We start from the raw sequence: 13334 nt of genomic DNA on the forward strand, positions 1-13334 counted from the left end.
GCTGTGTTTGTCAGACAAGGAGTCTTCCCGAAATTCTTTCTCACAGTTTGGGCTACACTCTAATATGACCCCCCCACCGGGATGAATGTAACCCCAAACAATGAATGGAAGTGAATAGGGCATTTCTACATTAAATGTATATGGGTAATTCCAGGATATTCTTTTCTTTTTCTGAGCTTTCTTATATCTCTCAGATATAGGACAAACACTTCAAAACAAACAAACACATTTTGTTGGGGACCATTTGTCTTTCCATGTATGATTCTGTTTTTCAACGCGTTTCTATGGGCTAACAGCAGTAAGGCCAAATTCAATGTTTAATCAAATATTACATTTTTTGCAGATACCTAAAGAGATTCTAAAATTCAAAATCATAATAGCTAAATGACCCTTGGTATGACCATCTTAAAAATAATCCCCCCCCGGCTTAGACTATAGAGCAGGGGTGTCAGGAGGGCGGTGGAACCTTAATTGGGGAGGACAGGCTCATAGTAATGGCTGGTGCAGAATAAATGTAATTGTATCAAACATATGGTTTCCATCTGATACCATTCCAGCCAATATTATGAGCCACTGGTTTTTGCTTTTCCTTTCAATTAAGACCTAGACAACCAGGTTAGGGGAGTTCCTCACTAATTAGATACCTTATTTAATCAATCAAGTTCAAGGGAAGGGCGAAAACAAGCAGACACTCAGCCCTATGTGCAATTAGTTTGACATGTTGGCTAGAGGGCAGTTTAAATACCAAAAAATATGTTTTAAAATAATTCCCTTTAAATGGGAGTTACTATGCTGCATCTGACACCTACCCAGAAGTCGCACAGTGCTAATTTAATCTCTCATCAACACCTCTGCAGTATGGCATGGATGCTGTGATACACCAGAATATCTTCTATATCCTCACTACTGTACCTGGGACTTGCCTCCTCCCAGCACGTTGACCATCACCTCCATCACCGTCTCATGCATGCCCAGCACACGCATCAGGTTGGGGTGCTGGTAGAATATCTTGTTGTTCATGATGTCACTGAATGGAAATACAAAACACAAGCAACTCTGAACATGAGAGAATACTTAGAACAGAGTGATGCCTGAACATGCAACACTGTTACTGTATCGATCTTAGAGGTTACCAAAGGCTTGTAAACAATATTTCATCCACTAAAAACATCTAATTATCAGACTATGTTCATGCAGACTTTGTTGTGACGTGCCCCTGCCTACCCCAGACCGTCGATCATGAGTTTCTCCTCCTCCTTGCCCATGCGTACGGACAGCAGTGATCTGATCTGACCCAGAGAGGCCAGTAGGTTGATGGTGTCCTGTATAGAGGCAGCACTGATAGTGTAGCTCTTCCTCATGGCCCGGAGCAGCTCTCCAATGCTGTCGTACTGTCTCCTCAGCAGGCTGAACATCACTCTGACCAGCTCGGGGTCCTGGACGTGGCACTCCTGAGCCCAGCTCACCATGGTCTGGCTAATCAGCTCTTTAAGGTTGGCTGGGGGAATGTGCAGAACCGCATTAACTCCTAGACTTTACACTGTTAGGATATAGGTTATATGCTGGATAAGACTGAGATGTCTTATTTGAAATACTCTTTGAAGACGTAGGGTTTCAGACGTTTTCAGAAGATGGGCAGGGACTCTGCTGTCCTAGCGTTAGGGGGAAGCTCATTCCACCATTAGGGTTCCAGGACAGAGAAGAGCTTTGGCTGGGCTGAGCGGGAGCTGAGTCCACCTTAGGGGTGGGATGGCCAAGAGACCAGACGTGGCAAAACGGGATACAATAGTGGTAAAGACAACACCGGTATTTTTTCTTTTTCTTTTACCTTTATCTAACCAGGTAGGCCAGTTGAGAACTAGTTATCATTTACAACTGCGACCTGGCCAAGAAAAAGCAAAGCAGTGTGACAAACAACACAGAGTTACACATGGAATAAACAAACATACAATCAATAACAAAATAGAAAGAATATAAATAAATAGGCCGTAGTGGAGAAGTAATTACACTTTAGCAATTAAACACTGGAGTGATAGATGTGTAGAAGATGAATGTGCAAGTAGAGATACTGGGGGGCAAAAGAGCAACAAAAAATATGGGGATAAGGTAGTTGGATGGGCTATTTACAGATGGGCTGTGTACAGGTGCAGTGATCTGTGAGCTGCTCTGACAGCTGATGCTTAAAGTTAGTGAGGGAGATAGGAGTCTCCAGCTTCAGTGATTTTTGCAATTCGTTCTAGTCATTGGCAGCAGAGAACTGGAAGGAAAGGCGGCCAAAGGAGTAATAGGCTTTGGGGGTGACCAGTGAAATATACCTGCTGGAGCGTGTGCTACGGGTATGTGCTGCAATGGTGACCAGTGAGCTGAGATAAGGCGGGGCTTTACCTAGCAAAGACTTATAGATGACCTGGAGCAAGTGGGTTTGGCGATGAATATGAAGCGAGGGCCAGCCAACGAGGACATTCAGGTCGCAGTACTGGGTAGTATTTGGGGCTTTGGTGACAAAATGGATGGCACTGTGATATACTGCATCCAATTTGTTGAGTAGAGTGTTGGAGGCTATTTTGTAAATGACATTGCCCGAAGTCAAGGATAGTCAGTTTTACGAAGTATGCTTTGTTGCGAAATAGGAAGCCGATTCCAGATGTAATTTTGGATTGGAGATGCTTAATGTAAGTCTGGAAGGAGAGTTTACAGTCTAACCAGACACCTAGGTATTTGTAATTGTCCACATATTCTACGTCAGAACTGTCCAGAGTAGTGATGCTGGATGGGCGGGCAGGTGCAGGCAGCGATCGGTTGAAGAGCATGCATTTAGTTTTACTTGGATTTAAGAGCAGTTGGAGGCCACGGAAGGAGAGTTGTAATGGCATTGAAGCTCGTCTGGAGGTTAGTTAACCTTTTGTGACTAGGGGGCAGTATTTTCATTTTTGGAAAAATAATGTTCCCGTAGTAAACGGGATATTTTGTCAGGACAAGATGCTAGAATATGCATATAATTAGGATAGAAAACACTCTAAAGTTTCCAAAACTGTAAAAATAGTGTCTGTGAGTATAACAGAACTGATGTTGCAGGCGAAAGCCTGAGAAAAATCCAAACAGGAAGGGACAGAAGGCTCTGCGTTCCTATGCGTCCCTATTGAGCAGTGAATCAACCAGATTACTTTTTCTATGGCTTCCTTAATGTGTCTAGTGTCACAATACATAGTTTCAGGCTTTTATTTTGAAAAATGAGCCTGAACGTCAACATTGCGTCAGTGGTCAGCTGAAGTCTCTCATAGTGTTTGGTGCGTAAAGGACAAATGTGGCCATTGTTTCTCTCTCTCCTACTAAGAAGCCTGAACTGGTTGATATATTATCGAATAGATATTTGAAAAAACACCTTTAAGATTGATTATAAACAACGTTTACCATATTTCTGTCGATATTATGGAGCTAATTTGGAATATTTTTCGCCATATTCGTGACTTCAATTTCCGGGCGATTTCTGAACCAAACGTGAAGAACAAACGGAGCTATTTCACCTACAAAAATAATATTTTTTGAAAAAAGGAACATTTGCTATCTAACTGGGAGTCTCGTGATGGAAAACATCCGAAGCTCATCAAAGGTAAATTATTTAATTTGATTGCTTTTCTGATTTCGGTGACCAAGTTACCTGCTGCTAGCTGGACAAAATGCTATGCTAGGCTATCGATAAACTTACACAAATGCTTGTCTGGCTTATATTTTGAAAATATGAGATGACAAGGTGATTAACAAAAGGCTAAGCTGTGTCTCAATATATTTCATTTGTGATTTTCATGAATAGGAATATTTTCTAGGAATATGTATGGCCGTTGCGTTATGCTAATTAGTGTCAGATAATGACAACGGTCCCGTTCACGGGATGGGGTGTCACTAGATGTTAACACAGTGTCCAAAGGGCCAGAAGTATACAGAATGGTGTCGTCTGTGTAGAGGTGCATCAGAGAATCACCAGCAGCAAGAGCAACATCATTGATGTATACAGAGAAAAGAGTCGGCCCGAGAATTGAACCCTGTGGCACCCCCATAGAGACTGCCAGAGGTCCGGACAAAAGGCCCTCCGATTTGACACACTGAACTCTATCTGAGAAGTAGTTGGTGAACCAGGTGAGGCAGACATTTGAGAAACCAGGGCTGTTGAGTCTGCCGATAAGAATGTGGTGATTGACAGAGTCGAAAGCCTTGGCCAGGTCAATGAATACGGCTGCACAGTATTGTCTTTTATCGATGGTGGTTATGATATCATTTAGGACCTTGAGCGTGGCTGAGGTGCACCCATGACCAGCTCGGAAACCAGATTGCATAGCGGAGAAGGTACGGTGGGATTAGAAATGGTCGTTGATCTGTTTGTTAACTTGGCTTTCGAAGACCTTAGAAAGGCAGGGTAGGATAGATCTAGGCCTGTAACAGTTTGTGTCTAGAGTGTCTAGAGTAGACGGTAGTATATTAGATGCTACTAATACTCTAAGTGGGAGCCTTTTTAAATGTTCTTTATCCAGCGGAGACTTGCTTGCAGAATCAGTCGTAGCTGATCTAGCTGAGCTCTGCAGTGCCTTCTGGCCTGTGTGTCCTCGTGCACAGAGAGTGACCTTCTCCATCTATAGAGGTCTGCCCCAGATACACAGCAGGGCTCTTCTGGCCCTTCAGTAGCAGCCCTGTACTGCTCACAAATCCCCCTCACACTGCTGGTAAAGACATTGCACTTGACTAGCTGATCTCACTTCTATCCATTGTCACCATGCAAGAGACACAATTAAAACCATTCAAAGACTAAATTCAGAAGCCTGGCTCAGTGATGCAAACAACAGCCTGAAATTAGAAGCAGCTCTCTCTCTGCCGGCTTTGAGTGCCTTCGCAGGGCATCAGTCAGCTACAGGTAGAACACTGTCTGTGTAGAACACACAGCAACAAGTACAACACTGTCTGGTAGAACACACAGCAACAAGTAGAACACTGTTTGGTAGAACACACAGCAACAAGTAGAACACTGTTTGTGTATAACACACAGCAACGAGTAGAAAACTGTCTGTGTATAAAACACAGCAACAAGTAGAATACTGTCTGTGTATAACACACAGCAACAAGTAGAATACTGTCTGTGTATAACACACAGCAACAAGTAGAACACTGTCTGTGTATAACACACAGCAACAAGTAGAAAACTGTCTGTGTATAACACACAGCAACAAGTAGAACACCTTCTGGTAGAACACACAGCAACAAGTAGAACACTGTTTGTGTATAACACACAGCAACAAGTAGGACACTGTCTGTGTATAACACACAGCAACAAGTAGAACACTGTCTGTGTATAACACACAGCAACAAGTAGAACACCTTCTGGTAGAACACACAGCAACAAGTAGAACACTGTTTGTGTATAACACACAGCAACAAGTAGAACACCTTCTGGTAGAACACACAGCAACAAGTAGAACACTGTTTGTGTATAACACACAGCAACAAGTAGGACACTGTCTGTGTATAACACACAGCAACAAGTAGAACACTGTCTGTGTATAACACACAGCAACAAGTAGAACACCTTCTGGTAGAACACACAGCAACAAGTAGAACACTGTCTGTGTATAACACACAGCAACAAGTAGAACACCTTCTGGTAGAACACACAGCAACAAGTAGAACACTGTTTGTGTATAACACACAGCAACAAGTAGAACACTGTCTGTGTATAACACACAGCAACAAGTAGAACACCTTCTGGTAGAACACACAGCAACAAGTAGAACACTGTTTGTGTATAACACACAGCAACGAGTAGAAAACTGTCTGTGTATAACACACAGCAACAAGTAGAACACTGTCTGTGTATAACACACAGCAACAAGTAGAATACTGTCTGTGTATAACACTGTCTGTGTATAACACACAGCAACAAGGAGAACACTGTCTGTGTATAACACACAGCAACAAGGAGAACACTGTCTGTGTATAACACACAGCAACAAGTAGAACACCTTCTGGTAGAACACACAGCAACAAGTAGAACACACAGCAACAAGTAGAACACTGTCTGTGTATAACACACAGCAACAAGTAGAATACTGTTTGTGTATAACACTGTCTGTGTATAACACACAGCAACAAGTAGAATACTGTATGTGTATAACACTGTCTGTGTATAACACACAGCAACAAGTAGAATACTGTCTGTGTATAACACTGTCTGTGTATAACACACAGCAACAAGGAGAACACTGTCTGTGTATAACACACAGCAACAAGTAGAACACCTTCTGGTAGAACACACAGCAACAAGTAGAACACTGTTTGTGTATAACACACAGCAACAAGTAGAACACTGTCTGTGTATAACACACAGCAACAAGTAGAACACTGTCTGTGTATAACACACAGCAACAAGTAGAACACTGTTTGTGTATAACACACAGCAACAAGTAGAATACTGTCTGTGTATAACACTGTCTGTGTATAACACACAGCAACAAGTAGAATACTGTCTGTGTATAACACTGTCTGTGTATAACACACAGCAACAAGTAGAACACTGTCTGGTATAACACACAGCAACAAGTAGAACACTGTCTGTGTATAACACTGTCTGTGTATAACACACAGCAATAAGTAGGACACTGTCTGTGTATAACACTGTCTGTGTATAACACACAGCAATAAGTAGGACACTGTCTGTGTATAACACACAGCAACAAGTAGAACACCTTCTGGTAGAACACACAGCAACAAGTAGAACACTGTCTGTGTATAACACACAGCAACAAGTAGAACACTGTCTGTGTATAACACACAGCAACAAGGAGAACACTGTCTGTGTATAACACACAGCAACAAGTAGAACACTGTCTGTGTATAACACACAGCAACAAGTAGAACACTGTCTGTGTATAACACACAGCAACAAGTAGAACACTGTCTGTATAACACACAGCAACAAGTAGAACACTGTTTGTGTATAACACACAGCAACAAGTAGAACACTGTCTGTGTATAACACACAGCAACAAGTAGAACACCTTCTGGTAGAACACACAGCAACAAGTAGAACACTGTTTGTGTATAATACACAGCAACAAGTAGAACACTGTCTGTGTATAACACACAGCAACAAGTAGAATACTGTTTGTGTATAACACTGTCTGTGTATAACACACAGCAACAAGTAGAACACTGTTTGTGTATAACACACAGCAACAAGTAGAATACTGTCTGTGTATAACACTGTCTGTGTATAACACACAGCAACAAGTAGAACACTGTCTGTGTATAACACACAGCAACAAGTAGAACACCTTCTGGTAGAACACACAGAAACAAGTAGAACACTGTTTGTGTATAACACACAGCAACAAGTAGAACACCTTCTGGTAGAACACACAGAAACAAGTAGAACACTGTTTGTGTATAACACACAGCAACAAGTAGAACACCTTCTGGTAGAACACACAGCAACAAGTAGAATACTGTCTGTGTATAACACTGTCTGTGTATAACACACAGCAACAAGGAGAACACTGTCTGTGTATAACACACAGCAACAAGTAGAACACTGTCTGTGTATAACACACAGCAACAAGTAGAACACCTTCTGGTAGAACACACAGCAACAAGTAGAACACTGTCTGTGTATAACACTGTCTGTGTATAACACACAGCAATAAGTAGGACACTGTCTGTGTATAACACACAGCAACAAGGAGAACACTGTCTGTGTATAACACACAGCAATAAGTAGAACACTGTCTGTGTATAACACACAGCAACAAGTAGAACACCTTCTGGTAGAACACACAGCAACAAGTAGAACACTGTCTGTGTATAACACACAGCAACAAGTAGAACACTGTCTGTGTATAACACACAGCAACAAGGAGAACACTGTCTGTGTATAACACACAGCAACAAGTAGAACACCTTCTGGTAGAACACACAGAAACAAGTAGAACACTGTTTGTGTATAACACACAGCAATAAGTAGAACACCTTCTGGTAGAACACACAGAAACAAGTAGAACACTGTCTGTGTATAACACACAGCAATAAGTAGAACACCTTCTGGTAGAACACACAGAAACAAGTAGAACACTGTCTGTGTATAACACACAGCAACAAGTAGAACACTGTATGTGTATAACACACAGCAACAAGTAGAATACTGTCTGTGTATAACACTGTCTGTGTATAACACACATCTACAAGTTGAACACTGTCTGGTAGAACGCACAGCAACAAGTCTCTTCTCAAAAGGAAAGGCGAAATTGTGTGAGCAATGTCAATGTCATACTTTTCCGTTTGTAATTTGTAAAGAAAACACTTTTTCTATTTCATTCACGAAAAGGCGATTGCCCATTCTCAATGGAGCGCAAGTGAAGCACTCTTATGTAAGAATGAGACTCACTGGGAGAGTAAGAGGTATTAATAGTAATTTAGCATATTATGCTGCCTCTCCCAGCAGAATATAGCGGCTGTGTGTGGCGGTGGTGTGTAGCGGCGGTGTGTTGCGGCGGTGTGTGTAGCGGCTGTGTGTAGCGGCGGTGTGTAGCGGCTGTGTGTAGCGGCTGTGTGTAGCGGCGGTGTGTGGCGGTGTTGTGTAGCGGCGGTGTGTAGCGGTGGTGTGTGGCGGTGTGTAGCGGTGGTGGTGTGTGGCAGCGGTGTGTGGTAGCGGTGTGTGGCGGCGGTGTGTGGCGGCGGTGTGTGGCGGCGGTGTGTGGCGGCGGTGTGTGGCAGTGGTGTGTGGCAGTGGTGTGTGGCAGTGGTGTGTGGCAGTGCGTCTGTCTTTCTTCCAAGGTTAGGTAGCAATGCCAGAGTGAGAACAGGGGGGGGATTAGGTGGCTGTGTTTTAATGTCTCTGTTTCTGCTGGTTGGTTGATTGGCTTGTACTCCACAGAGTAATCAGTCCCAGTACCAGAGAGAGGCAACAGGGCAGGAAGGGCAGTAACAAACATGTAACAACATTTCTCCCTCTCCAGCTACAAAGAGCATAACGACCATCTCTCATTACATAATGACACGCATGCCTCAGCTGCCAGGAATGACAATAGAGTTCCAAAGATGAACAAATGCCAGTCAGCCGGCAGGCCCAGTGGAGCGAAACTTCTCACAAACACGCGCTACAGCTCACACTATATCTCACACAGCCCGATCAACAGGAAGCAAATAATATTGGACCAATAAATGAATGTGGCCGATAGACACTAGGTCAGCGAGTTTGGGAGAGCTATTGCCTTTATCCTGTGATCTGATCAGCGCCCTATGGGAGTTACAGTGGACTTTAGGACCCCTGCTGTATTCTCAAGGTCCCACGAGGAAGCTGAGATGACAGAGGGAGGAACCTGGGGGAGAGGAACATGTGGAGAGACTGGAGGCCGTGGAGGGACCATAAAACAGCTGACTAAATGTAATTGGACCCCTCATCCATGAGGACATAGGGACTGCAGAGGAGAGTTTGACTCAATGCTGAATCAGGCCTCTTTGTGGGCTGGGAGGGAAGCAGAGTTTCAGGTAGGAGGTTGATTAGTGGGACTTCTCCAAAACAGTGGAAACACAGAGTTGTCTGCCCACGTTTGTAGATGCATCAAAGCACTGCATTGCACCCTTTCCTTTTCTCGCTCATTCTTCACTCCCTCCTGCAGGACTCCTAATTCATTCAGAGGTAGTAGCAGTAGCAGTGGAACCATGTACCCAGTCTGCCGTTACACAGCATAGTTATAATCAATCATGTCTGAAGAAAACAGCCAATACGGGCAAGGAAATACGGGCAAGAAAAGTATTTTAGTGGAAATACACAACGTCTATTTTCATCTCCTCTCTCTTGTGAGATCAATAGTGGGATCTCATGTGGTCCACATCAAGTTCCGTCTAACTGTCTGGGGACAGATTGCCTTTAACCATCTGCATTCACAGGTGCATATTTCAGGCCACATTTACCCGCAGCAATTTGGGGAGTTGTCCATGCCAGCAGCACTCATATTATAGGCAGTGAGCTGTACCCATCTTCAGGAAGAGGGCAAACAAATTGATTTACTGATCTCAGAACAGTGAGTGCATTGCATGGTGTTACATTGTAGGAAGATTATCTGAAATGGCTTCATATATCATTAATAGTTTCAAGAACTGTAGAGTTGTCCTGATAACATTGCGGAATGTCAGACCATTTCCATACTGTACTCACACTGGTACAGTCATCTGCGTGTGTGTGTGAGATCGGGATAAAGAAGCCCGAGTTAAATCAGTGCAGTGTTTGCTCTCTCTCTCTCTGCAGAAGAGCAGGACTGAGTGAAGATGCCCCTCACTGCCAGGCGGAGCAGCCATCCTCTACCGGCTCTGCATTACCATAATAACATTGAAAAAGAAATTGAAATGGAAATGACTGCCACTGTGTGTCTGTACTACATGCCAGACAAATGAAACCGGGCTTGTATGCCAGCATCACTATTCAACAGCTACCCTGCTCCTTTCAATTTCCCAACCTCCTGTGTTACAGCGAGTAAACAGTGACTTGTTTCGGAGAGAGAACCTATTATAGGAGTCTATTAGGAAACACATGTTATTACTGAGGGACTGTATTATCTTCAGGGACAACAGGGACGAGAGGGACACGGTGGGTTTCAGAGTCGCCAGTTCCCGTTATTGCTGGCTGTGACATATAGAATAAGAGTAATATGAATGGTATAGTCTTACAGGGGGCTTGCTGTTCCTGCTCTGTGGGCTCCTCTTCAGTCTTCAGAGGTTGACCTTTGATTTTGTAGACCAGGGCCAGCAGACGACCTTTAATAGACGTGTCCTGGTCATCTTCCTCTTCCTCCATAGGGATTCCTACACAAACACACGGCACAGGAATAAAATCGATATCCCACTCCTGGACAAATACCGTTTCCTAGGGGTCAATCGGGCAACATATGTCAGCTGTATCATAGGGTTTCATTTGCTAGTGTAATGTTTTTCGTCTTTCCTTTCTCTTTACATGCAGTCTCCAACCTAAGGTGCTGCTGCAGGTCAGAAAAGTGCAGCATGACTGTAGAATACCATCAATATAGTACCCCCTAGGTACATACAGCCCTTTTCAATTATTTATATAGTACCCCTAGGTACATACAGCCCTTTTCAATTATTTATATAGTACCCCCTAGGTACATACAGCCCTTTTCAATTATTTATATAGTACCTCCTAGGTACATACAGCCCTTTTCAATTATTTATATAGTACCCCCTAGGTACATACAGCCCTTTTCAATTATTTATATAGTACCTCCTAGGTACATACAGCCCTTTTCAATTATTTATATAGTACCCCTAGGTACATACAGCCCTTTTTATATAGTACCCCTAGGTATTATTTATATAGTACCCCCTAGGTACATACAGCCCTTTTCAATTATTTATATAGTACCCCTAGGTACATACAGCCCTTTTCAATTATTTATATAGTACCTAGGTACATACAGCCCTTTTCAATTATTTATATAGTACCTCCTAGGTACATACAGCCCTTTTCAATTATTTATATAGTACCCCTAGGTACATACAGCCCTTTTCAATTATTTATATAGTACCCCTAGGTACATACAGCCCTTTTCAATTATTTATATAGTACCCCTAGGTACATACAGCCCTTTTCAATTATTTATATAGTACCCCTAGGTACATACAGCCCTTTTCAATTATTTATTTATATACATACAGTTTTCAATTATTTATATAGTACCCCCTAGGTACATACAGCCCTTTTCAATTATTTATATAGTACCCCTAGGTACATACAGCCCTTTTCAATTATTTATATAGTACCTCCTAGGTACATACAGCCCTTTTCAATTATTTATATAGTACCCCCTAGGTACATACAGCCCTTTTCAATTATTTATATAGTACATACCCCTAATTATTTATATAGTACCTCCTAGGTACATACAGCCCTTTTCAATTATTTATATAGTACCCCCTAGGTACATACAGCCCTTTTCAATTATTTATATAGTACCTCCTAGGTACATACAGCCCTTTTCAATTATTTATATAGTACCCCCTAGGTACATACAGCCCTTTTCAATTTATTTATATAGTACCCCCCATAGGTACATACAGCCCTTTTCAATTATTTATATAGTACCCCTAGGTACATACAGCCCTTTTCAATTATTTATATAGTACCCCTAGGTACATACAGCCCTTTTCAATTATTTATATAGTACCCTTTTCAATAGGTACATACAGCCCTTTTCAATTATTTATATAGTACCCCTAGGTACATACAGCCCTTTTCAATTATTTATATAGTACCCCTAGGTACATACAGCCCTTTTCAATTATTTATATAGTACCCCCTAGGTACATACAGCCCTTTTCAATTATTTATATAGTACCCCTAGGTACATACAGCCCTTTTCAATTATTTATATAGTACCCCTAGGTACATACAGCCCTTTTCAATTATTTATATAGTACAGCCCTTTTCAATATTTATATAGGTACATACAGCCCCCTTTTCAATTATTTATATAGTACCCCTAGGTACATACAGCCCTTTTCAATTATTTATATAGTACCCCTAGGTACATACAGCCCTTTTCAATTATTTATTTATATAGTACCCCTAGGTACATACAGCCCTTTTCAATTATTTATATAGTACCCCCTAGGTACATACAGCCCTTTTCAATTATTTATATAGTACCCCTAGGTACATACAGCCCTTTTCAATTATTTATATAGTACCCCTAGGTACATACAGCCCTTTTCAATTATTTATATAGTACCCCCTAGGTACATACAGCCCTTTTCAATTATTTATATAGTACCCCCTAGGTACATACAGCCCTTTTCAATTATTTATATAGTACCCCTAGGTACATACAGCCCTTTTCAATTATTTATATAGTACCCCTCCTAGGTACATACAGCCCTTTTCAATTATTTATATAGTACCCCCATAGGTACATACAGCCCTTTTCAATTATTTATATAGTACCCCTAGGTACATACAGCCCTTTTCAATTTATATTATATAGTACCCCCTAGGTACATACAGCCCTTTTCAATTATTTATATAGTACCCCCTAGGTACATACAGCCCTTTTCAATTATTTATATAGTACCCCCTAGGTACATACAGCCCTTTTCAATTATTTATATAGTACCCCCTAGGTACATACAGCCCTTTTCAATTATTTATATAGTACCTCCTAGGTACATACAGCCCTTTTCAATTATTTATATAGTACCCCATAGGTACATACAGCCCTTTTCAATTATTTATATATACAGCCCTACCATACCCCTTTTCAATATTTATATAGTACCCCTAGGTACAT

The 13334-nt window shown here is 41.8% G+C and overlaps 1 protein-coding gene across 1 annotated transcript in view; it reads right to left on the bottom strand.

Annotated features, from left to right (window-relative positions):
• Window positions 1-13334, bottom strand: part of LOC135525907 (ryanodine receptor 3-like) — a 174757-nt gene that overhangs the window by 50064 nt on the left and 111359 nt on the right. Inside the window, 3 exon segments of the mRNA XM_064953874.1 lie at window positions 913-1027; window positions 1225-1498; window positions 10705-10839. Coding sequence (XP_064809946.1) covers window positions 913-1027; window positions 1225-1498; window positions 10705-10839 — 524 coding nt within the window.

The sequence above is a fragment of the Oncorhynchus masou genome, chromosome 32 (genome assembly GCF_036934945.1).
Source record: "Oncorhynchus masou masou isolate Uvic2021 chromosome 32, UVic_Omas_1.1, whole genome shotgun sequence".
In the NCBI taxonomy this organism is placed as follows: Eukaryota; Metazoa; Chordata; class Actinopteri; order Salmoniformes; family Salmonidae; genus Oncorhynchus; species Oncorhynchus masou.